General features: G+C 43.0%; 1 protein-coding gene and 1 long non-coding RNA gene across 7 annotated transcripts; both read left to right on the top strand.

Annotated features, from left to right (window-relative positions):
• Positions 1-3,075: 3,075 nt before the first annotated feature.
• ZBTB18 (zinc finger and BTB domain containing 18) lies at positions 3,076-12,001 on the top strand. Of its 6 annotated transcripts, none has more exons than XM_027975572.3 (3): positions 3,435-3,542; positions 5,850-5,933; positions 8,294-12,001. In XM_027975572.3, the coding sequence occupies exons 2-3, from the start codon at positions 5,921-5,923 to the stop codon at positions 9,874-9,876; spliced, it is 1,596 nt and encodes a 531-aa protein (XP_027831373.1). In that variant the 5' UTR covers positions 3,435-3,542; positions 5,850-5,920; the 3' UTR covers positions 9,877-12,001. The 6 variants fall into 6 exon arrangements, with proteins under 6 accessions (XP_014954678.2, XP_027831373.1, XP_042113114.1 ...); XM_042257179.2 differs by lacking the exon at positions 3,435-3,542 and adding an exon at positions 3,872-4,403; XM_060396073.1 differs by lacking the exon at positions 3,435-3,542 and having other exon boundaries at positions 5,772-5,933; positions 8,294-8,981; positions 9,094-12,001.
• A 4,958-nt stretch (positions 12,002-16,959) lies between these two features.
• On the top strand, positions 16,960-22,148 carry LOC121820772 (uncharacterized). The gene is made up of 2 exons (XR_006061458.2): positions 16,960-18,655; positions 21,574-22,148. It is a non-coding gene; the product is annotated as an uncharacterized LOC121820772 (long non-coding RNA).
• Positions 22,149-27,691: the final 5,543 nt, after the last annotated feature.

The raw sequence follows: 27,691 nt of genomic DNA, 5'->3' as shown, positions 1-27,691 counted from the left end.
TGTAATAAGAACATACCCCCGCCCCCACCCCCCGCCCAGAGATTTGACCTGTGGTTCACATTTAAAAATCAGACATTCACTTTATGGAGCTGCTCATCAAATTAAATTTTATTTGGTATGTTAATGTTTGAGAGTGTTAAATTGTTATCAGTCAAGATGCACGTTAGTAAAACATAACATCTTTTTCTCTGACAAGAAGTCTAACCATAAGTGGTTAGCTTGACTGGTATTACTTTGAATTTCAGGACTCCCAGAAAAGTGTGGATTAACTGGGATTGTACAGGACTAGGATTCCCCCAGAGGGAAGCAATTTTATATTTTTCTAATAGTTTAGAGACTGTATATACTTTCTGCTTTTTTTTCCATTGTGGGAGAGAAAAAAAAAAAGATTATTGGCTCTCTAACTCTGTCAAGTAGCTCTGTATCTTGCTAATTTGCTAAACCTGTTGTATAGAAGTAAACAGTCCCTTACTTTGAGGGGCTTACTTGAAAGGGTGCTTTATAGTGTGACTTACCTTCTATGGTTTCAATTGGTGGCCAATAAAAATAGCTATCACTCTGTATTATGATACCTCTGAAATCAGTCCTATTTATTTACAGTTGATATGCTGATGACTTTCCAAACATGATTACAAGTATCATTTTTACAGTGTTTAAGACATTTCAAAAAATGTCACCTAAAATTTTTTTTTTAACATAAAAAAAGGGCAGAGAAAATGCAACAGCAATCAGAGACCAGGGACAAGACAGTTATAAAAATTTAATATCACATTTAGCTCTGACATTCACATCTTATTATATTGTTATTTAGTTTTTCCATTGGTTCTGATTTTTACACATGTATGCCATTTTTTCCCCAACTAATTTTAAACCCTAAGGAGAGAAAGTGTCACATGCTTTTTTGTTGTCTTCTGTATCCCATCAGAGTATCTTTCTTGAACACAATAAATACTTCAGAAATGCTTTATTAATTGAGTGTATGAATATTTCATGCAATTCATGAATTTAGAAAATATTTTAAATAACTGAGGGTCTATAAACTTGCTTCCTTAAATCTCTATTTAATCTACATGTCCTCAGCCCTCAAAATGGATCCTAGTGACGATTCTTATATCTAAAAAACAATGTTCATAACTTTTCATGCATCATTGTCCACCCCTGCACATCGCCGGGGCTATTATTCTCCTTGTAGGTGGCTTTTGTAAAGGCTTTTGTTAAGAGTTGTGACTTTACATGCTACAGAGCTGAGTTTCCAAACTTTTTGTGGATAATTTTAATGTTCTAATTTCTCATGAACTTATTATTTAATATGTTGACACTATTAATTACTTTGTCTTTTTATCCAGAGATGTTACTTTCCTTAAAGTTTCAGTAGGTGAGAAACAACTCTGAGAACGCAAATATTTCTTTCCAATTTTTTCCCAAGTTTGTTGGCAAAGCACGTACTTCTTTCCACCTGTTTTTTCTTGAGTGTATTTCCTTTATCAAGAATATTTATAAACTCCCTAACTTTTAACAAGTCAACTGAAATTTGGCCTTTTGTCAACAGACTAAAAGATCCAGAAGTCAGCAAAAGCACAAATAGAATACATTTCATGGAATAAAAAACTCTGGTTGTCACAGAATGGCCTTGACCTCAGTTATCAATCTCATGGGCACATGAAAGGTTGAGGAAAGAGTAGAGAATATCACCATTGTTTCTAATAGGATATTCCAATAGCATTTCAGCTTCAGGAATCCCGAGTGCTCCTGTTTTTTACTTCATTAGTAATTCAATGGCTGATTGCCTAAACAATACTTTCAACTTGGTTTACCCATCTGACCTGGAACAAAGTGAGAGCACATTTTGCCCAGTTGAAAGGTCTCCTGGCAAGTTGGTTAGCAACAGGCTTGCCAGTCTCAGTTCAGTTAGCAAAGAATAAACACATTTCCTTGACAATTACAAGGGTACTAACTTCCTCACTCTGCAGTTTTCTACATTCGTAAACCATTTTCTGCCCTGTTATTCAACTTTTTACTTGTAAGTCTTGCCTCAAGAAGATTTTCAACTTCTTGAAGTTTCTACTTTTCTTGGTGGCCGTGAAGAACAGATTGCAAAGAATTGCAAAGAATGGGAATCAAATAAAAATTTATTTGAAGGAAGGGAGTAAACGATCCAACAGTCTTACATCTTCCCTCCGTAATTTGATTTTGTGGCTTGAAGACGTACAAATTAAGAAATCAGGGTATGGCTTCTACAAGCATTACTTTCACTGTAGTTCTCTAGAATTTGGTCACTTGGGAATGGCTACTTGTAACAGTACAATACACGTGACATGAGGGTTCTGCGAGAAATACAGGCGCTCTGCCGTGCCTGTGACAAGATGCCCTGAGAATGACGCTCAGAAACTGCACGTCGGAGCCAGTGGCGTCCGCTGAGCCTGGCGCGCACCTGCACCTGCTGACGGGGCAGCGCCAAACGGAGCGAGGACGTCCCTTAGTTCTACCCTCTGCGCTCTTGGACACGAGGGCCTGGGCGTCGCCACCCACAGCAGCCAGAGTAGAGGAAGCCACCTAATGCCGGACTTAGGTCCTGTGTGTCCCGGGCGCCCTGCCTCCGCGGATACCTCCGTAACTTCAAGCAGCCCAGCCCCACTTCGCTTAAAAGTGTATTTACGGTTGTCAAGGCGCACACCGAAAAGCTAGCTCCGCTTGCCCAGAGCGCGCGAGGCCTCCTAGCCTGGAAACAAGCCCCTCCCAGCGCAGCTGTCGCCGCCGCCCGCGGGCTCCTTTCACTTTCTCACGGCCAAGTCCCCCAGAGGGGCGCCGCTGCCGCCACCGGCGCTGCGCCCGCCCGACGACTCCGCCTGCACCGTCTTGCTACCAGCCCCGCCCGGACCCGCCCATCCCAACAGTTTCTGTCTGCGATTGGCACGCGCGAGCGGCAGCTTCAGTTCGCCTTTCCCATTGGCTAGGCCCTCTTGCCAGTCTGACGATTGCCCGCCACTGCCTCCGCCCTCCTGAAAAGCCGCCCTCCTATTGGAGGAGACTGCGTGCTGGAGGCGGGCGGGGAACCCGGTCCGGCCGCTTTCGGTCAATCGCAGCAGCCCAGCGCCGGGAGGGAGGGAGGCGCGCGGGTGGTTGGGGGGAACATCTGGCCGGCGCCGCCGCGTGCGTGCGTGGTGCGTCCCCCGCCCCTCCCCCTTGGCCCCCCCCCGCCCGCCCCCCGGCCCGGGCTCCGCGCTCGCTCCGCGCTCGCTCGCTCCCTCGCTGTGTCTGGCAGGCTGCGGCCGCCGCTGGGCTGCTGCCATGGGGAGCCGTTGAGAGTGGGGCCTCTTCGCTCCGCCGCGCTCCTCCGACTGCCAGAGGGGGTGGGCGGGAGGGAGGGAGGGGGCAGGGGGAGCGGGCGACGGAGCCGGGATTGGGGGGCGGGGGGGCCGGGAGGGAGGGAGGGGGGGGCCCGCGGAGGAGGAAGCCCACCAAGTCCGGCAGCGGCGGCAGCGGCGGCCGGGAGGCGGAGGACACGGCGGCGGCGGGGACGCGGTGACTTAGGGCCGCTCCGTGTGAGTCCCGGCGCCGGCCCCCGGCCCCGACCCGGCGCCCCCTCCGCGCCCGGGGCCCTGGCGGGCGGGGCGCCGGCTGTGCGGCCCCGGCCGGCGGGGCAGTGCGGGCAGGCGGGAGGGCGACCGGGCCCCGCGAGTGGAGTTAGTTTGTGCGGGTGGAGCTAGGGGTGGCGGGGGGCACCGCCGCAGCAGGGGCCGGGTGCGGGGCCGGGCCGCCGCAGCTGCGGGTCGGGCGGGGTGCGGCCGGTGCAGCTGCGGCGCGGGGCGCGCTCCGGCCGGTGCAGCTGCGGCGGCGCCTCTCGGGGGCGGGGGGCGCGGGGCGGGGGCTTGGGAGCGGTGCAGCTGCACGGCGCCGGGACGGCCGCGGCTCCGGGGACCCTTGCAGCTGCGGCGGCGCCCGCGGGGAGGCCCCTCCCGGGCCGGGGCAGTTGCCGGGGGCTCTCGCCGTGGCGGCAGGGAAGCGGTAGCAGCCACCCTCCCCCGGCTTCTTACGACTTTTCTTTTGTTGTTGCCGTGACCCGGGTCTGTTTTCTCGTCTGTTGTTTAAGGTGTTTTCCTGCTGCACCGGCTCTACGCCCTCCACCTCCTTCCCTGTGGTTTAACCTTCCTCTTTCCCCTAGTGTTTTATGCACAGCCAACTACGTAAAAATTTGCATTGCTTCCCACCCCCACCCCCGCCGCCTCCCTGCTCCGCACCCCTGCCCCCACCTCCTTGAAAAACAAAACCCGGCCTCACAAAACCCTCTCCGGACCTGCGGCTGCGAGGCGCAAAGAGGTTGATTTGTGGAGTGGGAGTCGCTGGCCCATTGCGGTGCTCGGGACTCATTAAACTGTCACTCTCCCCCCCCACCACCCCACTGGGTAAATGGGGTGATTAATGTCTGATATATGGGAATGAGGCGAGGGCATTTGTGCAGAATAGGTGGTGTGGCTGAGGAATTTTATCTCCAAAGAGTGCCTCCTGAAATAAGCATTCATAATTATGTCATTCATCGCGAAGTTAGAGAAAGTTGGGTTTGTGACTTTGGGAAAGCAAGAAGCACGGGAGAGAGAAACTTGGCCTTTGTTACTCTTTCTTTAACTCTTGGCCATGGTTTTTCTAATGAGAACAGAGTGGTTATCACCAGGACTGTGACACTTGGCGCCTCAGGCCCCAGAGCCTTTTCTGTTCCTCACCCCCACAGGAGCCTGTGCAGACGTATTTGACATTCACAGATGTCGCAGCCCCTTTCAGGGCACCGGTCTGGCCAGCCCATGTTGCTTTCCAATTTCATCAGCCATTCGAAAAGACCCGCACATGTAGCTAAAAAACTTACTAACTTGCTAGACCTAGGTTCCCCCACCCCTTCCCCCTTTCTCCCTGAAAGGTTTTCTTGTGATCATGAATGTTACAGAGTGACCCAAAAAAAGATTGTTATGGGACACAGATCAAGGGGAAGACAAAGTTCTGCTCTGAGGGGAAAGTCGGATCAGATACCCAGATGCAGCATTCATTTTAGGTGGCTGTAGCAGGTTATCAGTTCATTAATTTGTCTCATTGAAGTACTTTCCAGGATTTCAGAAAGTGCAGTTTCAGCTTGTCGATACTGAGAGTTGAAATTTGCATTAACTGGCAGTGTGAGAAATTTTACGGAGAAGGTAGTTTTAGATAAGTAGTTATGTAAGGGTGAAATAATGAGAACCAGGTTGAAGTCATAGTTCTGAATAGTCTTCCAACATCCTGAGACATGTATACCATTCTCTCCGCAGAGAAAAAGAAATTAAAGTGCCGTAATAATGTTGAAATGGGACTGGAGATGTCAAATGGGTTGGTTTAAAAATATCCCTAAGCTGCCTTTGAAACTAAATGTTGGAGTTGAATAAAAGTGAATCTGGATTTCCTGAATAGCACCGTGGCAAGAGTGTGCTGTCAGTATGTAAGCCAGTCCACCAACTTAAGACAGAAGTGTTGCTATTCCATAAATACAGTAGAACTCCATATGCTGAGTTTTTCAATTTCTTCTGTTAGAAAGTTTGGGGGGAAAAAAGGGAGACTTTGAAGTATTTTGTTTATACTAACAGAAGAGAAAAGTTCTCCTAAGAAAAAGCTGGTGGCAGGAGTGTAGAGGAGTAGCATATGGCATTAAAAGGAGCACAGCTGGAGGTAGCATTTCCATCTGAACATGATGTCAGAGCAGCTGACAGCCTGCCATCCCTCAGCCTTTTATTCTAACACACAGACAGGGAGTTAGTGTGTGCGGATCTGTGGTGGAGAAGGTATCTCATTCCTCTCTAACATCATCTCCACTTTGCATCTGTCTCTCTTAGTCTGCTTTTTTTCCACCGATGTAACAGACCTGGAGCCAGCGAGACTCAGAGGAAAAGACTTAATCAGGTTTATGTGTCCTAAAGGTAGGAGTAGCAAGAGATTAGATTGAGCATATTTCTGTTTTGGTGTTTTGTATATTTAATTTAAAAAAAAAATCACATTACTTTTCTAATCCAGTTTAGGAGTAAAATGTGGAATTGAGTATTAAATGAACATCTTATTGGCATTGAAAGTCTTGGGCTTGTCTAGTTTTAATTTTTATCCCATTTTGCTTGAGCGGTAAAGAACTTTACAGAATATTTCAAGTTTTGAGATGTTAAGAAAGGCTTTGAAATACTTCTTTTTGAGATCACTTCGGATTAAAATGCTTTTTTGTTGTTGTTCACTGCTATTTAGATTCCTTTTGCTTTTGGAGTCGGGGTGGGGGGGGAGAGAAACAGTAAACTGTTTGGAATCCAGCATTCAAACTTATATGAGAAGATTATTCTAGTTAAGAAGCTAGATTGTTGTGTAATTAATTCCACTGTGAAACTTTATTCTTCAAAACATTCAGCAGCACTACTCACTGAAACATACAGCTGTAGTGCTTTTGAAACCAAAGGTTTTTTTTAAAAGAAAAAAAAAAAAAAAAAACTTTTGTCCCCAAGAGAATAGTTTGACTGGTTTCCTCATTTCTCTCTCAAATATATACTTAAGAGATCTTTTATTTCAGCATAACGATAATTATTTGCAGGAGTTTTTGTGTTAGCGACTAATTTAGAACTTGTAGATTTGAGCTGCCTGAATTGGCCAGACAGCTGTAATCGCACTCCTCTATTCTTAATCTCTTTATCTGGGCAGCAGCTGCCATATGGCCACAGTCAGCTGGATCAGATGTTTATAAGCTTCCTTCTTCGTCCCTCTCTGTCCTCTCAGCCTCCTAATTTGATCACGGCTACCTTGTGAGCTGCCCTCCAATCTTTATTTTTAGCCCTCTCAAGGATTAGGATTGATGTTAGCTGTGGGGCACTTAAAGTGATTGTATTGTAAATCTTGGTTTATTCTAGCAGTGGCATCTTGCAGAATGTATTGGGTTAGGCTGAAAGTTTTAGTCCATCTTGGGCAAAGTGTAGAAGCAGCAGGGGAGTAATTTTTAAATACTAAATTAATATGTATCCATTCCCCAAATGCACTTTTTGAGCTGGGTGATGTGGAACCTTGGTTCTAGTCATAGGAAAGGGGAAGTCGGGCTTTCTTTATTTTTAGGGAGTTGAATTTTGCAGTTGAATTTTGACCCTTTGTACATCTGCGTCTCCCCACCCTCCATTTTACCCTTTTTCACCAGAAACTAAGGGCAGCGATGCACATTTGAAAGAATAAAGGCTATTGGGAAAACAGAATATATCAAGTTATGTTGAAACAAAGTATTTTCTGTTGACTGAGGTATGGCAGAGTAAAAAAAAAAAATAGTTTCTCTTTTACTAGCAAGGCTTTTTTTGGTATGTCGAACCTGTACAGCTTTTGAGTTTCATTTAAATGTAATATGCCTCTACTTAAAAGTTTGTATTAATTTTAATATAGAACTCATTTTGGTATGCAACAGATCAAAGTTAAGATGAGAATTTTCAGAGTTAAGTAAAGCCCTTCTGGTTTTTAATATTCTAAATGTACAGATTTTACAAAGAAATACAATCATTTCTTTTCTTAATTCATAAAAAAAATTTTGGATTTGTTCATAGTAAGGATGATCTTTTCCATCTGTTCGTGTAGTTCCTTCTGATCTCGTACATGTGTGCTATACCTGCAAATCTTAAGGCATTAACATCTGTTTTTATACACAAGGCTTTTGTTGTTTTAACACTCTGACTTTAAAAGTAAGTTGTTTGCTGATTTCTGGACTAATTATGCGATTTCTTTTTTTTTTCCTTGATTCAGCCAAATGTGTGTGTTTAAATCGTGCTTTCTAAGTGCAGTCAGGTATCAAAAGTAATAAAAAAGGATGGTTGAACAAGTTTTCTGAATCTTCCAGAATGTGTTTGCGACTTTTCTTTGTTCATTATTTGAGTTGTTCCCTTTGAGAATAAAACTATTTTGTAGGTTTTGTAGGACATAATTTGATGATTAGAGTTAGTTAAATTTCTTCTGAAAGAGACCTAAATTCGTACTCTCAGTAAGACTGTATTGAAATGAAGACTTTTAAAACTTGACTAAAAGTTCAGGGAAGGTGGAGACGCATCAGAGACTGTTTGGCTGGAGTAAGAAGTTTCGAAAGCGTACATTTTTCTTCTCACACTTGGTTTTGTGTGTGTATGTGTGATTTGGTAGTGCTTGGGTCATAAGCCTGATTAAAATTCAGGGACATGTACCTCCGAGGCCCAAGCTGATTTTTTTTTTTTAAGTGGGGACTAGAGCATTGAAAAGTTGTTCCTAACCAGACTCTCATGAGAAATTTCTCTCTTCCCAGGTTATGAAGACAGTATGGAGTTTCCAGACCATAGTAGACATTTGCTGCAGTGTCTGAGCGAGCAGAGACATCAGGGTTTTCTTTGTGACTGCACTGTTCTGGTGGGAGATGCCCAGTTCCGAGCGCACCGAGCTGTACTGGCTTCATGCAGCATGTATTTCCACCTCTTTTACAAGGACCAGCTGGACAAAAGAGACATTGTTCATCTGAACAGCGACATTGTTACAGCCCCAGCCTTCGCTCTCCTGCTTGAATTCATGTATGAAGGGAAACTCCAGTTCAAAGACTTGCCCATTGAAGACGTGCTAGCAGCTGCCAGTTATCTCCACATGTATGACATTGTCAAAGTCTGCAAAAAGAAGCTGAAAGAGAAAGCCACCACGGAGGCAGACAGCACCAAAAAGGAAGAAGATGCTTCAAGTTGTTCGGACAAAGTCGAGAGCCTCTCGGATGGCAGCAGCCACATGGCAGGCGATTTGCCCAGTGATGAAGATGAAGGGGAAGATGAGAAACTGAACATCTTGCCCAGCAAAAGGGACTTGGCGGCCGAGCCTGGGAACATGTGGATGCGATTGCCCTCGGACTCAGCAGGCATCCCCCAGGCTGGCGGAGAGGCAGAGCCACACGCCACAGCAGCTGGAAAAACAGTAGCCAGCCCCTGCAGCTCAACAGAGTCTTTGTCCCAGAGGTCTGTCACCTCCGTGAGGGATTCGGCAGATGTTGACTGTGTGCTGGACCTGTCTGTCAAGTCCAGCCTTTCAGGAGTTGAAAATCTGAACAGCTCTTATTTCTCTTCACAGGACGTGCTGAGAAGCAACCTGGTGCAGGTGAAGGTGGAGAAAGAGGCTTCCTGTGATGAGAGTGATGTTGGCACTAATGACTATGACATGGAACATAGCACTGTGAAAGAGAGTGTGAGCACTAATAACAGGGTACAGTATGAGCCGGCCCATCTGGCTCCTCTGAGGGAGGACTCGGTCCTGAGGGAGCTGGAGCGGGAGGACAAAGCCAGCGACGATGAGATGATGACCCCCGAGAGCGAGCGGGTCCAGGTGGAGGGCGGCATGGAGAGCAGCCTGCTGCCCTATGTCTCCAACATCCTGAGCCCGGCCGGCCAGATCTTCATGTGCCCCCTGTGCAACAAGGTCTTCCCCAGCCCGCACATCCTGCAGATCCACCTGAGCACGCACTTCCGCGAGCAGGACGGCCTGCGCAGCAAGCCGGCCGCCGACGTCAACGTGCCCACCTGCTCGCTGTGCGGGAAGACATTCTCCTGCATGTACACCCTGAAGCGCCACGAGAGGACTCACTCGGGCGAGAAGCCCTACACGTGCACGCAGTGCGGCAAGAGCTTCCAGTACTCGCACAACCTGAGCCGCCACGCCGTGGTGCACACGCGCGAGAAGCCGCACGCCTGCAAGTGGTGTGAGCGCAGGTTCACGCAGTCCGGGGACCTGTACCGGCACATCCGCAAGTTCCACTGTGAGTTGGTGAACTCCTTGTCGGTCAAAAGCGAGGCGCTGAGCCTGCCCGCGGTCAGAGACTGGACCTTAGAAGATAGCTCTCAAGAACTCTGGAAATAATTTTATATATATATATATAAATAATATATATATACCTATATATAAATAGATCTCTATATAGTTGTGGTACGGTCTAAAAGCAGTCTCGTTTCCTGGAACTGAAAGGTTGGGATATTAACTTGTTTTTGCACTTTAGAATAGCATGAGAATCTCACTAATTTAGCATCCTGATTAAAGAAACTTTAGAGCAAGTCGGAGAATAGAGAGGTGTTTTTTTCTTCCTTTCTTTCGAGGGGGTAGGGGAAGTAAGCCAATAAGAACCTTTGAAACAAATCGTCCTATCACAAAATGCTTTCATAGGGTCTGTTTTGTCAGCACTGCGGTGTCTTTTGAGCTCTCTCCTTTTTCCCACTTTTTCTTTTTTTTAAAAGGAGAAATTCCCTCCAGTTTTATTAGCCTCTTTATATGTCTCAAATTGCATGAATCTTTTCTGGCTGTTGGAAACCTGAATGCTTTTAGACCCAAATGGAAAATTTCTGAAATGCTGGATTATCTATTTTTAAACAAGCAGTTGACTTAAAACTTTCTGTGGCAACTTCTGGTTTTCTGACGGTTCCCAATGAGAGAAATTCTGAAAGTACACTGGGATCACTGGGACGCTGTCTTTGTGAAGGTTTGCTTGGGATGAAAAAGGATATTGCAGCTTCAGCAGTGTTGAACTGTGTGTTGAAAAATGTGAATTACTGTTATTGTATACTGTAATTGATTACATGGGCTGGGGGGGTGTCAAAGGACTTGACAGGTTGTGTTGATGCTCTTAGTTGAGTCTTGAAAAGTAAATATTAACGCTACAGAAATGCATGAGTTTCAATATATTTTTTGTCTTTGTTTGCATTGTATAACTTTAACGAGTGAGTTTAAAATTATTTAATTTCCTTAGAGAAATAGCACCATTTGAAAAAAAAAAAAACCCTGGTGTTATGAAGAACGTTAATGCACTGTTTTTATTTTTATTTTATATAATTTAAATTGACTTTCCCACTGTCTTTAAGTTGAAACTGTTAAGCTGAATAAAAACTTAAGCTGCAAATTGATAACTTCGCTACATAACAAGGAAAATATAAATGTTTACAAATGGCTTAAAGATCTGCATGTGCAGTGTGCATTTATAACAAAACTTCTGATTGCACAAAACCCAGGCCAGCTCAAAGTTTAGATGTACACATTTACCCAGTTGAGCGTTTTTAGAGTAACTACTGCACAAATTGACAATAGGTCATTCTTTTTTTTTTTTTCCTCCCCTTTTCTTTTTCTCTCCTTCCTTTCCCCTCCCTTCCTCCCTCCATCCCTTACCCCCCATCCCCTCCCCCATCCCCCCCACACCCCCAACTCATGAAAAGATTCTATGGACTGAAAAAGCCCCAGGCTGAATGGACTGGACTGCCTTGATTGACACGGGGAAGGGGGTTAGTAGACTATGTGTATCGCGGCAGCAGAGGCTGCAGCCCAACGTGTGGTTTTAATGACCTGCACGCAGGGCAAAAGCATTTTGCACAGTGTTTGTTTTCCTGTCTTGCACTTACAAATAAGGTCTATGGGAGTAGCATGGAAAACGTTTGCTGTTTTTCCCTTTTTTTTTTTTTTAAATTGCTTTTGTTTAAAATTTGATCGCCTTAACTACTGTAAACATAGCCTATTTTTGTGCTTAAGATACTGAATGGAAAACTCCATTGTGTGTTGCTGGACTGTTTTGGAAATATTTGGTCAAATGTGTGTTAATTTGGCTGTAATGGCATTTAAAGCAAACAAACAAACAAAAAAAGCTGTGAAAATGGCCTTGGAGCATTATCTTTAGTTACTTGAAGAGTTTCTAGTTTTTTTAAAGTACAGTTTATGTTAAGATAATTTTTATTAATTTAGAGAAGACAATCAATGTCTGTGAGAAAACGGACTTTCTTTTGGATTTTCTTTTTGTGGTCATTGTGAGTGATTGCTTTTTCCTTTTATTAGTTTCACATTCTTCCTTTGTTCTAAAACTTAGACTGACATCTAGCTTTGACAATCATAGTATGTTTTATTTTCCTGAGGGGGGAATAACTTATAATGCTGTTTAGTTTTGTACTATTGGTGTGTTGGTGAATTTTTAAACTGTGTGCTAACTGCAATAAATTATATGAACTGAGAATTTTTGTGTGTTTTCAAAATTATGATTATGTACTATATAGATCCTAAATATGTATCATACATGGCATCTTTATTTTTAATATTAATTCTATTCAGAGTTTATGAATTATTAGATTACTTTAAATCACTCAGATAGAAGTGTTCAGACATTTTGCTTCTAGTCATTTAAGAAGATACTAAATGCACATTTAAAAAAATGTGACCCATTTTCTACAACCTGGATCAGGAACGTGAAGATGGCAGCATAGATTTTTCATAATACACTGTACAACTACTAATCCATACCCCATAAGTCATATTTTCATGGGTAATCTTAAGTTGATTGGTCAAATCTATTTTTCTATGTTCTGGCTTAAGTGGAAAATTGTAGGAGACCGGATGTCTTAATTTGGAAAACTGCTTGGCTAATGACTGGAATTTTAGGCAATTGAATTAGCAGGCATTTGATTGTTCAAGAATAGCTGTATACATCCTCTTTGTTGCTGGGAGAAGTCAAAAGTTCTCAGGTTTTAATTCTTAAGGTTTAACTTTAAAATGTGATTAAGTACATGCAACCATTTAAAAAACTGTTCCCTAATTTTTGTGATCGTCCCAGCTTCATGCTTGCCTGATGGGTCTTGTCAGGGTGAGAAACATTTGCTGGCTGACCTAAAGAATCGACAGAACACTAACTCACACATGCTGAGGGTCCAGTTGTCTTTAAGTGTGAGCAAGGCTGGCACCAACCTGAGAGTTTTTACAAATTCTGGAATCTATAATTGTCCATACTCTTCCAGGATATCCTTAAAGGTACCTATGAAAATACAGTTTTACATGATTATTGTCAAAATTAAATACATTTATATTAAATGACCCATAGTAAGGTTAATATTCTTAATTTCAATAGAAATAATATATAAGGTCTGGAGCTTGAAAGTGTACCATATGTAAGTTCCCTGTTGTCTTTGGATGGGAATCCCAAAAGATTATAAAGCACCATCGGTAATTATTCTACTTGGGATCCTACCTTTCCCTTTTATTTTGGTTGACACAGGATTTCAGTTACATGAAACTCACTTGGTTTTAACCAACCAAACATTGACATGAAAGGAGAATATACATTTGAATTTCTTGGGCAGTTAGTTACGGGGTGGGAGGGTGAGTAGGACCTGTGTCTTCAGTTCCTATGCTATCTGGTCAGAGTGTCTCGAAGCTTTCAGAAGATGTTGAGAGTTATAATTTAGTTCCACAGACTAGCATCTAATTTTAAATGAGCATTATTTTAAACTTAGCTGGATGCACTTACAAAAAGTATTTTGACATGAAATTTGGAAGAAGTAACTCCTTAAAACACTTCTTGCAACATGGACAAATTACACAAATCACCATGTTTGATAAGTGAAGGAATCAGTTGTTCATTCACTACATTTTTAAAAAAGGAAATTAATTGGTCATGTAATCACATTGGAAACCATTCAAATTGATCTCACCTTTGACATTGGGCTGACATATAAGTATACTTTAAATATGGGGTTTCATTTACTTTTGAAAACATCTGTTTCGTTCAGATAATTATTCCCTAGATTAATGTGGGCCCAGCTTTGTGTGTAAGGTGTACCCTAGGGAATATCCCAGAGCTATCCAGTGTTAAGGATACTGGTTTTGGATTTCCTTTCTAGTTAATTATGCTATCAGATTAATAGGTGAATCAAATAGAGTTTTTTTTTTTCCAATAGACATGATCTACAAACAAGTATTGGAAGATTAGGAAAAGGTGAACATTTTATTAAAATTATATAATAGCTCACATTAAAATGGCTGAAATACTCCTTTTCTTCCAGGTAAAACAAAAATTTTGAACTGTTATTAAAGAAATAATCGGTTTTCTTAACCTCAGAAGTAATACAACTTAAAGAATCTTGAATCTCCCAAGTTTGATCAATAGAACACAAAACATAAAAACTTGACTTTAAAAGTCCTATTGTACCAGATAAGAATTTTTTAAAAGAATCTTACCATCTCAAAATTTATTGTATGACTACATTTTATTCTTATAAAAGCTTAAAACATTCTTTCATTTCTAATATGAGGGAAACTCACATACATCTGGATAGGAAACTCAAATTTTAGTTTTAATTTGTAGATACTGATCTAAATTTTCATTGTAATTATTTAAATGTTTGAAACTTACTAATAAGGCGCAGTGATCGAGGAAGTGTGAATTTTGAAATCCTGGACTGGAAGACTCGATCCTTTTATTTAATGTCATTTGACATGAAAACACTAGAAATAATACCATTTTTATTTTAAAAAGAAAGCAATTATTTTTTAAAAGCAAATAAAGTTTTAGGAGTTTCATTGTGGCTAATAGCCCAAATTTATTACACTGATAGGATTTTGTCCCTTTTGTTAAACACGTCCTACTCTGACCTGCTGAAACATGGCAAAATATCTTTGTAGGTGATCCTTTGGTCCAAAATGTAGAACCACTTATCTTTTGACTGTGTCAGTGTAGTTACGTAGACAGAAGCATTGTATGTTTCTAGCCTTCCCAACTCAGATTTTTTTTAATATAAAAGGAGGGCTAAAGCAATCAGATCATACTGATGACACCGAAGGTTTTTAGAAATATTAGTTTATTTACAGAGACATTTTAGAAGTGAAACTGTCAACATTTTGCAAACTGATCGGTTAAAAATCTTAGTGTTTGTAATTCCTTGTGAAAAACTGAACTCCATATATAAAACATTGTAACAAGGAACTGAGGTCATAGAAATGAAACTTGAAAAGTTGCTCCTTTAAGCCCAATTAAAAGTATCTGCTTACACTAAATAATTTGTTGATGTAATTGTCTAGATAATTCAGGCTCATAGAATCCTAAATATTCAAGCACCTGAAAGAAAGCTGATTTTTTTTGAGAGAAATAAACTAGTTGACTTTCCTGGTTCTATTCGAACATTTACTGTTAATCACGATCCCTGGGTTTATGTGAAGGGTAGTTTGCAAAATGATTCTGTCAAAACTAAAATTGTCTTGAATTTCAGGTTCTTGTCCCTGCCCCCTACCCTTTCTAATTGTCTTCAGAAATGGGTTTGCAGTTGAGCTCGAATTTTGCTATAGGAGGCAATTCTCTCTAGTTCGTTTGGCATGAGAGGAGCAAAAACCCAATTTGGCTTTAAAATGTAGCACATTAGTCAGTAACAGTTTCAGTGAGGATATTTAGAGTGGCTTTGAGAGGCCGTGTGACACAGATAGAGAGTCCATTCACGGAAGTGATTTATTTACAGTTTATTATAATCTCTGTAGTTAATCATTAAATCAAGTAGCTTTTACTCAATGTCAACATGCATGCTTAACATGACTATATAGGAATTTTTAAAAAGACATATTGGCCTAAATATTCACATTTGTAGAAAGTTTATTTGTAGTTAATATGAAGTGGTACGTGAAAAATGTATTTGAATATTTGTAAACTTTTATAGGCTATAGTAACTCGTTGCTTGAATACATAATCATGTAAGTACAATGGTACTGAGCTTGAAAGAATAGTGTAACCTTATTTATGTGTGCTGTGACAAATCAGAGCTAACTTTTGATGTGAAAGAGCTTAAGAGAATAAAACTTAACCATGTAGAATTTTAAAAGAGATTACTTGAAACTATGTGTAAATAAGGGCATATTCACCTCATTAAAAAAAAAATCATTCCCTGGTTCAGTGTACACTTCACCTTTGAGGGGATTACAAAACACCCTGACATTTAGTTATATATGTCTATTGCTCTGAAATGATCTGTGATCAAAGTAGGAGCATTTAAGCTTTTAATCTAAATCTCTTAAACACAGAAAAATTATATGCATATTATATGTATGTACATATGTACCTTTTTTTGTGGATCATTTATTTGGAACTGTGTTGTGCAAACGAGCTCTTTGGTAATGCTGAAATGCCTATTGCATGTTTACTAGACAGGCAACAAGGCTTCCTAGAGTATCTATTTGGGTAAGTTTTAGAAAAGCACAATGATACAATAATAGACAATTAAAAACATTTAAGAAAAACATTTATTGTTTGTGAACCATAGCCACAGAAGTTTATGCCATCTATTCATTTTTAGGGGGAAAAAATCCATTTCTTCTCATTTATAGCTGTTTCTCTGTGTACTTAAAATCCTCATTGACTAGAAGAAATTTGAGCATAAAGCCGTATTCCAAGAAAATAATTTATAAGGTTATTTCTATAACTAACTGCCTTTGAGAAAGAGGGTCTCTTAAGTGTGACAGGAGGGAGAAATGGTACAGGTTTATATTCAAAGCATAGACATTATACACATGCTTTTATTGCAGAATTTAAGGTCTCTTCAGTATCCCCAAGATCTTGCAATTGAATAAATGAAAAAGAAACTAAAGGCTGGCAGATGGACTACCCTTTAGGTTTTTATTTTTGTTGAGATACAAACTAAAATTCATATTTTATAGTCTGCTCTGTTTTTCTCAGTGTCCTTTATTCATTATAAGAGGGCAAATTTTATGCATTGAGTAATTTTGGACACCGTTGCCATGGACCTTTTTCAACCAAGTTGTTTTTGTGTGTGAATTTCTACCATTTTGAAAAAATTGAAGTACATTTGAATGAAAACTACATATGAGGTTGGCCCTATTTACCTCTCTGCACCAGCAACCCACAGACATATATCCAAGGTCAGAGCCTGTGCACCCAGGGGCTGAGGCATTTTCAGTTGCTCAGTGTAATAAACCACACTGAACTCTATGAAATCCTTAGGTTAAGAGAAAAAAATGAGAGGATATGTTGAGGCACAATGAAGTTTTGTTTTTCATACTAAGTGTGAAGTCTAGAAAACGTAATTTCTCACATTCTATTTATGTTATTTGACTTGAGGGATGCCTCAAAGCAGTACTGGAGTCACTTATGTGCAAAATGGGGAGGGAGGATGGGTTTGTCATCTATTTAATTTGCTTTGTAAAGGTGCTTATCTTGCAGTAAAAATAATACTTTAGTCAAAATACAGGCGGTTTGTAGGCTTGACCAGCATGGAAGAATTTTAAATGATTGAAGTGTTTCTGTTTAAAAGTCAGTCAAACAACGCCCTCAAAGTATGAGGCAATCAATCCTCATATTGTTATTCTTATTTAATGATACATGTATAATTTTTTCTCTCTCCTAAAATAACATAACTCTTAAGTCGTATAAACAAAAACATTTCCCAGCTTACATCTGTATCCTAAATTTTAAAATTTGCATTCTGGACTGGTTGCTTTTAAAATAATGAATTAATTTGGTTATTCAAATTGCAAAAATCTAATGGCCAGAATGGCCCAATTATTGCCCATTATTTGAAGACCTGCGTTATGTGTCTGATATTCTCCCCTTACAAACTGCTGTATCACATGTCCTTCCTAAAAATCACAGAAACTTAGAGCTGGACAGGGCAAAAGTGATTTCCAGTTTGTTTATCCTAAAAGTGGAAGAGCAGGTACCAGGTGAGGCCATAAGAGAAGGGAAGAGGGTCCAGACTACTTTGCAAACATTTCATACATTCCCCATACATTTCATACATTCTAAAACGATAGTTATCTATCGTTTTAGACATGAGGGTTTTTAAAATTTTTTTCCTCGTTAGAGGCACATGGAGGCTGAATTCCTTGTTTAGGGCACATCTTTGATCAAGTCTGAATCTGATCTCAACATTCTGGTTATGTCCAAATGGTAACTGCAATATGTTAATAGATATTTACCATGATTGCACTTACCATTGTCTGCTATATATAGTTACAAGTTGAACCTAAGATTGGAATTATGCTATTTCTCTTCCTGACTTAGATCCTATCAACCATTCAGAAAATTATCACAGTAGAGCACTCTCTCCTGAGAGTGCGGAGGACATGTCTTGGCACCTCTACCTTGGGCTCCCCAAGAACTGAGACGCTGGCAGGATTCTTCCCACTGACACACCCTCCCTCTCTACTCCCAGTCATGAAAGGGGTTGCTTAGGTTCCCAAACATGTTACCAGTTCAACCGCGGCGCTGCTACTTGCAGGCTAGTAAATGCAGGGCTGACAGAACTGTTGCTGGATGTGCAAGAGGAAGAGAAGAAACCTGGATGCGCGACAGAGGGTGGCAGCCAGACAGGAACCTCAAAACTTGTTTGCTGCTGAAAGGGGAAAATTGAATAATTTCCCACGTATCTGAAAACTGGCCTTGGTTACTTGGAATGTTTTTCACCCCTGTCTCCCAGTATCATCTGCTTTAGAGAAAGAAGGCTTAAGAGAAAGTTAATGAAGTTATACTGGCCCCACCCTGATTTCTCCATGTGTAAGAAAGACCAGAAAAATAATACCCTTATCATCTCCTTCCTTAGAATAGTGTGCAAATGAATTTGCAAAGGTATTAAGCTCTCAAAAAACATATGCTATATGCATTTGCAGTGACTTCACTATTATAATGATTATAATTTTTTATGCCAAGGTGAAGTTTCCTTATCATAAAGCCTTCTTATCAATGTGGGTTTTTAAAATGTGAATTTTTATGATTTAAGTTCATTGGTCACTAACAGTCTCAACTTTGTTCTGGTTTTAAGCAGGCCCTGAGGAAAGCAAGTTCTACATGATATGTGAAAGTCCAAGCACCATAGGAATGAAAAAGATCCTACAGTCTCAGGTAGGTAGGTATGCCCTAACCCTCGTAGAACTTACATCATACTTTTGGTTCCTTTGGACGAATGTCCCAAGCCCTTTCAACTCTCTATCTGATTAATCTAAAAACCTAAGCTGAAGATGTATTTTTCTCTTAAGGCTGGAAAGACCAAGACTGAAAGCTTCAGCTTATATTTAATCTTGCATCATAAAATGTTAAAAAAGCATGATTAATATATATAATGATAAGGAACAAGTACAACTCCCCAGGGAGTCACACATATTGAAATGATTTCCCCAGAGAGTTGAATGATTTACTGATCTCACCAGGAGAAGATGGCACACGCCAGATCAGAGCTCAGAGCATCTCAGTCTCAGGCCTCACATCCCTGATGTGCTATTTTCTGTGTTGCTAGAGCCACATTGTGGTACACTGCAAATCTGTGGCCAAACTGCCTCCTTGCGACTACTTCCGTTAGGAGGAAGATGCACCTGGTGAAAATCCACGACTTGCTGGCATGCAGTGCTCTGTGCCTTATAAGAAGACTTTGAGTAAATATTGCCCAGATCAAGCTTACAATCCAACTTTTCCACGTAATAGGCTTCAAAACCCCCATTCAGAGAGTCCACTTCGCTCTTTGATGCAGTGCCACTCACAAAAGCATTCGTGCCACGGTCATCTGCTTCTCTTTCCCTTCTTGCTCTCCCAGATACAATGACACAGATCTCCCTGTTTATAATTTTCGTAGATTTTTTTTTTTTACAAGGCGATGACTTTAACAGTACGTGTTTGGTAAAAACAGTCCTTTGGGTTGCACTATTGAAGAGTTTGGTTTTAAAAAAGTTAAAAAAAACAACAACAAGAACCAAAAACAAACAACCCCCCCCCCCCCAACCTCTCTCTGCTTGGTGCCATAGACTTGAGTCCAAAGGACATTAGCTGCTCCATTGCACACATTGGAAGGGAGAGTTTGCTGTGAGCTCAGTCCTTCTAATAGACTGGCAATTTTGTAAAAGGTTTAGAGGATTTTGTTTAACCATTTCTGCATGTGTTTTTAATGAGCTTGAGACGGTCGATAACAAAGGCCAAGTTGTGTGTTCAGAGGCATTTTCAGACCCGATCCCTCCCTGCTGACCTGAGGAATGGGCACCTGTGCTCCTCGGCTGGCTCACCTATGGGAATCAAGGTGGTGGGGCCATCTCCGGCCTGTCTTCATGCCAGGGATGAATCATGCAGTAGGCAGAGCGGAAGGAGTCTCTTTGTTGACAGCTTTCCATCTGGACTTTGGATACGGCTGATGGTTCACGTAGCGCGTGGGTTAGCTGGAAGGGACTACGAGAGTCAGCGCCTCCATAAGGGCATGGGAGTGTATAAAACATCAGCAAAAGAACGGCCCAACAAAACTCAGAGGAGCATGCCTGTCCCTGAGTTTCAGGTCCCTGGGTTTGTGAGTATGGATGACTGCAGCTTGGACCAGCCGGCATTTCATAGTCAATAGGGTCCTTTGGAGCCTCATTCAGATAATCCAACTGGAGCACACCTGAATAAATACATCAAGCTCAGGTGGCTGAAAGTAACCCCCTTTGAGTTTAATAATTAAAATAAGCAGAGCTATTAAGATGAATTTCAGATTGTCATGTATAAATGTAACAGGCTCCATAAAGCACGGTGTTTTGTGATTCATATAGGAATATGATGGATATATGATACGTTTTCCACAGCTATTTAAGAAAAAAAAGATTATCTTAGTCATGGGGTAAAGTTATGTGATGCATTGCACCATCCAGGCTGTGTCTGGGCCAGTAGAGATTCTTTTTTTTTTTTTTTTTGTCAAAGATTACTTCTTGGCAAACAAGATATGCAAACGCCAGAATACAGTAAAACCACATTTAATTGGACCTACTTGCCAACTTCTTGAACACAGCTTGGATTATTCCACTGGAGGCTGCTTCTGTTAAAAGCTGGGGGAGGAGGAAGTGGCATATTGACAAGGCTTCAGATAATTTTTTTTTTCACTCGAAGTACAATTATGCAATGAGCCAAGTTTGGAAGTATTTTACTATGTTTAATAATTATTATTAAAGATATTGTAAAACATATGCATTTGTTAAGTGGAATGTAATGGGAGCAAAATCATGTCATAAATTTTACTTTGGATTTATTTTCCTATTTTGTTTTTTATTTGACAGCCTTCCAAATTGATTCTAGCCAAAACCATGCACTCTAATACATATCATACTTGATATTAAAGTGAGAATATGAGTAATTTATAGAACCCGAGTGAGAACAGTTTTCTTCTCTAAGCCAACCTATATGAAACTGCCACCTCTGTTCAGGTAGCAGCTGACACACAAACCATACACAGAGAGGGGAATAATAGGGATGGAGAAATACTATAAGTTCTTCTACCAAAAGAAGCACCAAACCCCACATTGTCCTGGGAACATATCTATTGTTCAATAGGAGATCAGGGCCAAGGAAACTGATAACTATTTCTCTGTGTGTGTGTGTGTGTGTGTGTGTGTGTCTAGAAGAATCAGACTCATCTCTAGAAGTGTGGTTGGGGATTCACTGACAATTCCTAATTCTACTCAGGTGAATTTTGGCTTCAGGTGATGCTAAATTACACCGTCATCACTAACTCAGAAAGCTGAGAAAGCATGGCATCCGGTTTGTTTCACGTCTTGAGCTTAAACAAATTAATATTGTTTTTACAGTCTCTTTTACAGGGGGGAAAAAAAGTGCCCCTGGAATTGCACTTCTGAGAACCGAACAAAGGTGCCATCTCCAGTGATGGGCAAGACCCTATACATTTGCAGTGAACTCCACCTGCTCTGTGAAAACCCCACGGTTTTCTCACGACCCCACTCGAGCTGCTTAGCCATTGGACCCTCTCTTCCGAGTGTGTAGATGCGTCAGTCTGTCTTCTGTCTGCCCCGCAGGTTCATTGTTTTCTCCGCCGCCACAGGGAGCGACCAGGAAAGGAAGGCGGCCAGCAGGGGAGACGACTGACCTTCGCAGCCATCCTGCCGCCCCTGCATCATCCACCCGCCCGCCCGGCGGGATCCCTAGGTGTGTTCCGAAGCTGCTCGGGGGCTTGCGGGAGCAGAGGCGGCCGTGCGCCCGCGCGGGGTGGACTGCAGCAGGCAGCCCCAGCGTCTGCAGAGGGGACGTGAGGACATCTGGCCCGTGTCCCTGCGAGCAGGGCTCCGCCGCAGGCCTTTGAAAATCCTCCGCACCGGCCCCCAGCGCCTTGGAACTTTCTCCCTGGAGAATTTAGAAGAGGCGGTGCCCTTGCTTTCTTGGCCATCTAGGCCTCGGGCGCGTGCAGAGCGGTCCGCGAGCAGCGCGATGCGGAAGGCGTTCGGTTCTCAGAGCCTGGAGCCGGCAGGGCTGATGCGCTGCTGCTCTCCAGCCCTCTGCTCCCTGGCTGTGCTTCTTGAAAAACAAGTGACTGTATCTCTCTGGGCTTCTTTTTCTTCATCTTTAAAATAAACTATTGGCCAAATGACCCTGAGGTTCTTTCCAGCTCTGAATTCCTCGGGCATTTTTAACCTGTTTAACTGAAATGCTGATTAAACTTGGACGGATAACAAGGAAATATTTCCCAATGAGAGTAGAGACGTGACTAATTTGCCACTCAGGTTTCTGAAGCTTATGGTGGTCCAAGGAACACCCACTTAGACAAGGGACGGCATGGGCAAGGCTGGTGAGCACTTCCACCTGCCTTTGGATTTTGAATATCAGGTTATGCTTTCCCACGCACATGCCAGACACATGCCTCTTGTCTTTGGTCAAGCCCAGTGGGTTTGGGACTAATTTTTTTTTTTTTTTTCCATAGGGGAACCCTGAGAGAGCCTAGTTAGATATCAGGCAAGAGCTTCTTTAGTTCTACACACACCTTTGGGAAAGTGAATGGGGATGGTATCAGATTCGTTGTTGACATTTGTTATTTTAACTAGCAGTGCACAAGCGTTGAGGGCTCCTGGCTAAGGCAACATTGCTGTTAGTCCTGGAGAGGTTTTGTGCTTGTTCAGCTTCTCTACAGAGTCTTGATTGGACAGCTCCCTGCCACCTTCTTAGGACAGGCCTTGTAAAGGCTAATTCTGCCTTCCATAGGAAGGACCCCACCACAGACCATTGCTGTGGGCATGGTTCACCAAATTTGGAGTGTCCAAGGGGACTGATGATAGGTCTACAGATCAGAGGTCATTTGAGTTAGGAAGATCATCAGAAGAGAACACACAGTACTCACAAATGGACTCAAATTAGGAAAGACCAAATTCTTAGTGACTGTCATAAAAATCCCATGTTTTGTCATTGACAGCTAGACCATTGACCTACTCATTCCCCTGTGTGTCTAGCTTGTAATTAATCCATTCCAGTACAGAGGAAAACACTACCAGACTGTTGTGTGGGGAAAAAAAAAAAAAAAGTCCAAGAGAATGATGGCGGACTAATTTGTACCAGAGTCTAACTCAAATATTTTCACTTTTATTTTTTTCATCCTTGAAGTCACAAAGTAAAACAGTTAAGGAATTCAAGATTAGCATGTAAGTGAGACTGAAATAGGACTGCATTCTTATATTAGTTAAAACTCTTTGGTTGCAAGGAACAGAAATCCAACTTAAGCTAGTTTAAGCCAAGCAAGAATTTTATTATAAGGCTACATGGATTCAATGAAATCCAAAAGAGGAATATGGACAGGCCTTGGGAGCAGCAAGAAGTGGGAGCTCAGAGGCTGTCAGGATTTGTTCTCCTTTTCTTGCCTCTGAACTCTTTCTGCTGATTGGCATTTTCTATTCCTCAGTCCACATGGTGGGACAAGACTGCCAACTGCTTCTGCATTTACATGTCTTCATTTTCAGACACCCAGGGAAAGGCTGACTTCTTTTGTCAGTTGCAGTTCCCAGATCCTGGGGAAGAATTCTGATTGGCCTATTTAGGTTGGGTGCCCACTGCTGGACCAATGGGCTATGCCAAGGCCACGCCCATTGCACCAATCTGCAGTCTCTTGTGGTGGCCGTATGCACATGGGGAGCACAGACTGTGGGAAGGACAAGGGCATGGGGGACGGGGAGATAGTTCCCTGAAATGAGGCTGCTGCTGAACTGACAAAATCACAGGGCCCGTTACATTTCTCTACTGAAATTAGAGGGAAACGATGAAAACATGTTATTTATCTGCAAGTGAGAACGATATATTCTTTCTCATGGTCTAACATCAGTTTCTGTCTAACCCATGGTCAAGTAGTTAAAGGAAATAATCTATGCTTTTTACAGTACTATAAAACACAAGTTAATTTTCATTTAACTTAATTCACCTAATGTCCCTCCAGTTATCTACCATTTGTAATCTTGGAGCATGTTCATACATATTTTAATGAAATCCTTACCTGACTCATTCTGGTGAGGCCGCAAAACTTGATTGCTGGCCTTTGTTGTGGTTTAGTCACTAAGTTGTGTCTGATTCTTTTCGACCCCAAGGACTGCAGCAGGCCAGGCTCCTCTGTCCACCACTATCTCAGGGAGTTTGCTCAAACTCATGTCCATTGAGTCAGTGATGTTATCTAACCATCCCATCTTCTGCTGCCTCCTTCTCCTAGCTGGCCTTGCCTCTCAGCTATTGACATTTAACAGTGATCCAGGTGTTCCATGGGGGGTGGGGGGTGGGATTGGGGAACAGAGCCCAATGGAAAGAGAAGATGCTTCTCCCTTTCTCCTTGCTCAGGATGTAGGAAAGAGGTGGAGCAACAAAGAGCTCTACAGTAGGCAAGAGTCATGTGTTCTCAGTCAGGGACACAGGAATCCATGGGTGCAGAGCATAACGGGGCCGGGGGAAGTGGGGGGCAATATTGGCCACTGTGAATGAGGCCCTCTGGGCCTGGGTGTTGTCTTCTAGCAAAGCTTCAGGGCTTCACCTGTCACAGTGTCATAGCTGGGAGGTCCATCTGCCTGTTGGAAGGAAAGAGTGAGCCCCAGGGAGACATGACTCCTCGTCCTGAGGTAGCAGAAACATTCAGATTGTTTTAAGTGGCAGACCTAGGTTGGACATATGGCTCGTCACTCTGTCCATGGGGATTCTCCAGGCAAGAATACTGGAGTGGGTTGCCATGCCCTCCTCCAGGGGATCTTCCCAATCCAGGGTCAAACCCAGATCTCTCGCATTGCAGGTGGATTCTTTACCATCCGAGCCACCAGGGAAGCCCCGAGTACTCAATACCTCCTCCCTAAAGATGCGAAACAATCAGAGTTTGAATTAGGTCCTCTGGTTAGAGTTAGGTCCTCAAGATCAAGATGGAGAGGCATAAGGCTAATTAACTCAGGGTGTCATAGACTTGTTCGTGTGTCATATGAGTGTTTTAGAGCACCTTGGGTTATGTTGTCGCTCTTTTTGCTCAAATTATTGTGACTTGCATTGGGGCAACTTTGGGGATGGACAAAGATATTATTATCTTATTTCCAGCCTTTCCTGACCTTGTCCTCCTGCCTGCCTGTGAAGGCACCTGGGAAGAAAGGATAGGAGAAGGGTTTGTACTTTGAAGGCAGGCAGAGCCGTGTTGTGGCTGTACACTTGGGCAGGCATTCACTCTCCCGAACAGAAGTTTCTGCCTCTCCCCCTTAGAAGGGCCGCGTGGACTGGTGGTATGGAACCTTTCAGGCGGCAGGGACATTGCATCTGGCAGGACCACTTCCGTCTCAGGTGACAGGAAGGGAACTCAGACCAGCTTGACAAAAGAAGGGAATTCACTAACATTTGAGGATGTCTGGGGGTGGCCTCGGGAATGACCAGGCACAAGGACTCAGATGACAATGACATTCAGCTCTCTTTCCTTCCCCACCCACTCCTGCGTTTACTTCCGTTTTTATACCTGAAAATGGGCTTTCTTCACATGGAGGGCATCGGACATGAACAAAGATGGTAGCTGGCCTTGTCCCAGCCAGTGACCCCAAAAGGAAGAGGATGGCATCCTCTGAACATCTGTGTTTAACTTTCTAGAAAAGAACTCAAACCTTACCCAGACTACGTGCTTATCTACAAGCTAATCACCGTGACCCAAGGAAGGGGGTACTATGCTTGGGCAGGCTTGGGGCCAGATAAGGGCTTTCTTTGCCATGCCCCACAGCTTGTGGGATCTCAGTTCCCCAACCAGGGACTGGCAGTGAAAGCCCAGAATCATAACCACTAGGCCACCAAGGAACTCCCAGTGACTCTGTATAGCCACTTTATGAGCATTAGTTTAAGCATTAATTCTTCATTCCCAGAGCTGGAAGTAGAACTGTAGAAAGTCTTGAGGGGCCCAGACACAGGAGAGGAAGACTGTACCAGGGAGCCAAGGATAGAGATAATTTCTATTCATGGGTCCCTGCCTAGGAAGGCTAATTTGAGTTGGGTGAGGGAGGGAAAGAAAAAGTGATACGGGACAGGGCAAATATTTACGAAGTGACAACTATGTATGGGAGGGTACACCTGCCTTCATGGAACTTACTGGTTAATGGAACAACTAAACAAAAAATTATGGTGAAGTTATCATACATGCTATGAAAAGAGGCGTGTGTGGTGAGTAGAAACCCACAGTAAGGGCCATCCAGCCCGGCTGACATGTCGCAGAAGAGTTTTCGGCAGAAGTGAGTTAGTCATGCAATAAGTGGGTGGAAGAGTGTTTGGAGCAGAGGGATCAGCATGTAAAAATGCCAAAAAAGAGAACCAGGCGGCTTTCAGGAGCGTTAGTTAGTTCTTTCTCAGGACAGTGAGTAAATGACTAGAGTACCATGGAGGAAAGTACATGACTGTCCCTGGGCAGCCAAAGCAAGTTACCATGAACTAGGTGGCTTTACTCTGGCCTCTGCATGCAAAGAGCTGACTCACTGGAACAGACCCTGATGCCGGGAGGGATTGAGGGCAGGAGGAGAAAGGGACGACAGAGGATGAGATGGCTGGATGACATCACGGACTCGATGGACATGAGTTTGAGTGAACTCCAGGAGTTGGTGATGGACAGGGAGCCTGGCGTGCTGCGATTCATGGGGTCGCAAAGAGTCAGACACGACTGAGCGACTGAACTGAAATGAACTGAAGTGGCTTCAAACCACAGAAATTTATTCTTCCATAGTTCTGAAGGTTGGAAGTCCAAAGTCAAGATGTCAGCGGGGCCTCACTCCTTCCTTCAGTCTTAAAGTCCAGCCTCTGCTGGCTCCAGGCATTCCCTGTGGCTATCTCCAGTCTCTGCCTCTATTTGCACATGGCTTTCTACCCCACCTCCGTGTCTTCGTCTCTTGTGCTTCTTATAAGGACACTTGTCCTTGAGTTTATGGCCCACCTAGGTAATCCAGGCTGATCTCCTCATCTCAGGATCCTTAACTTGATTACATCTGTCAAGATGTTAATATTTACATGATCGGGGTGTTAGGATGCGGGGGTATCTTTTTTTTGGCGGTGGTGCCATCCAGTCCAGTACAGAGCGGGGAGTAGGGAGGGATACTCTGGACTGACTGGCAAAGCCAGGTCCTAGATTCATCTAGATTCATCCTAGAGCAGACCAGTGATATTTCCATTTGTTTTCTGGAAAAGCCACTGCTTGTTCCTTGGGAGTGGGCTGTGGGTGCACAGTGTGTTTGAAGCTGGTGGCCATTCTTCAGGAGACTTGCTGTGGTTCAGGTGAGAGTGAGGGAAGCTGGGCTAAGGCAGTGGCTGAGCAAGGGATGACAATGGATCTTAGATCCACTCAAGAGAGCAGGTCAAGAGGACTGATTGGCTGTAGGATGGAGGCCGAGGGATCCTCACGGACAATGTGCACGGTTATGCTCTGTCTTCTCCAGGAGACAGCGCTGGAAGAGGGAAGGAATGTTGACTTTGGAATTGGCTAATCAGTGGGCTTTCCCAGGTGGCTCAGTGGTAAAGAACCTGCCTGCCAGTACAGGAGATACAGGAGACTTGCATTGAATCCCTGGGTTGGGAAGATTGGGAAGATCCCCTGGAGAAGGAAATGGCAACCATTCCAGTATTCTTGCCTGAAAAACCCCATGAACAGAGGGGCCTGGTGGGCGTCAGTCCATGGGG

The sequence above is a fragment of the Ovis aries genome, chromosome 12 (genome assembly GCF_016772045.2).
Source record: "Ovis aries strain OAR_USU_Benz2616 breed Rambouillet chromosome 12, ARS-UI_Ramb_v3.0, whole genome shotgun sequence".
Taxonomy (NCBI): domain Eukaryota; kingdom Metazoa; phylum Chordata; class Mammalia; order Artiodactyla; family Bovidae; genus Ovis; species Ovis aries.
The sequence above is the reverse complement of the archived record's forward strand: the minus strand, read 5'-3'. Positions and strand labels throughout refer to the sequence as shown.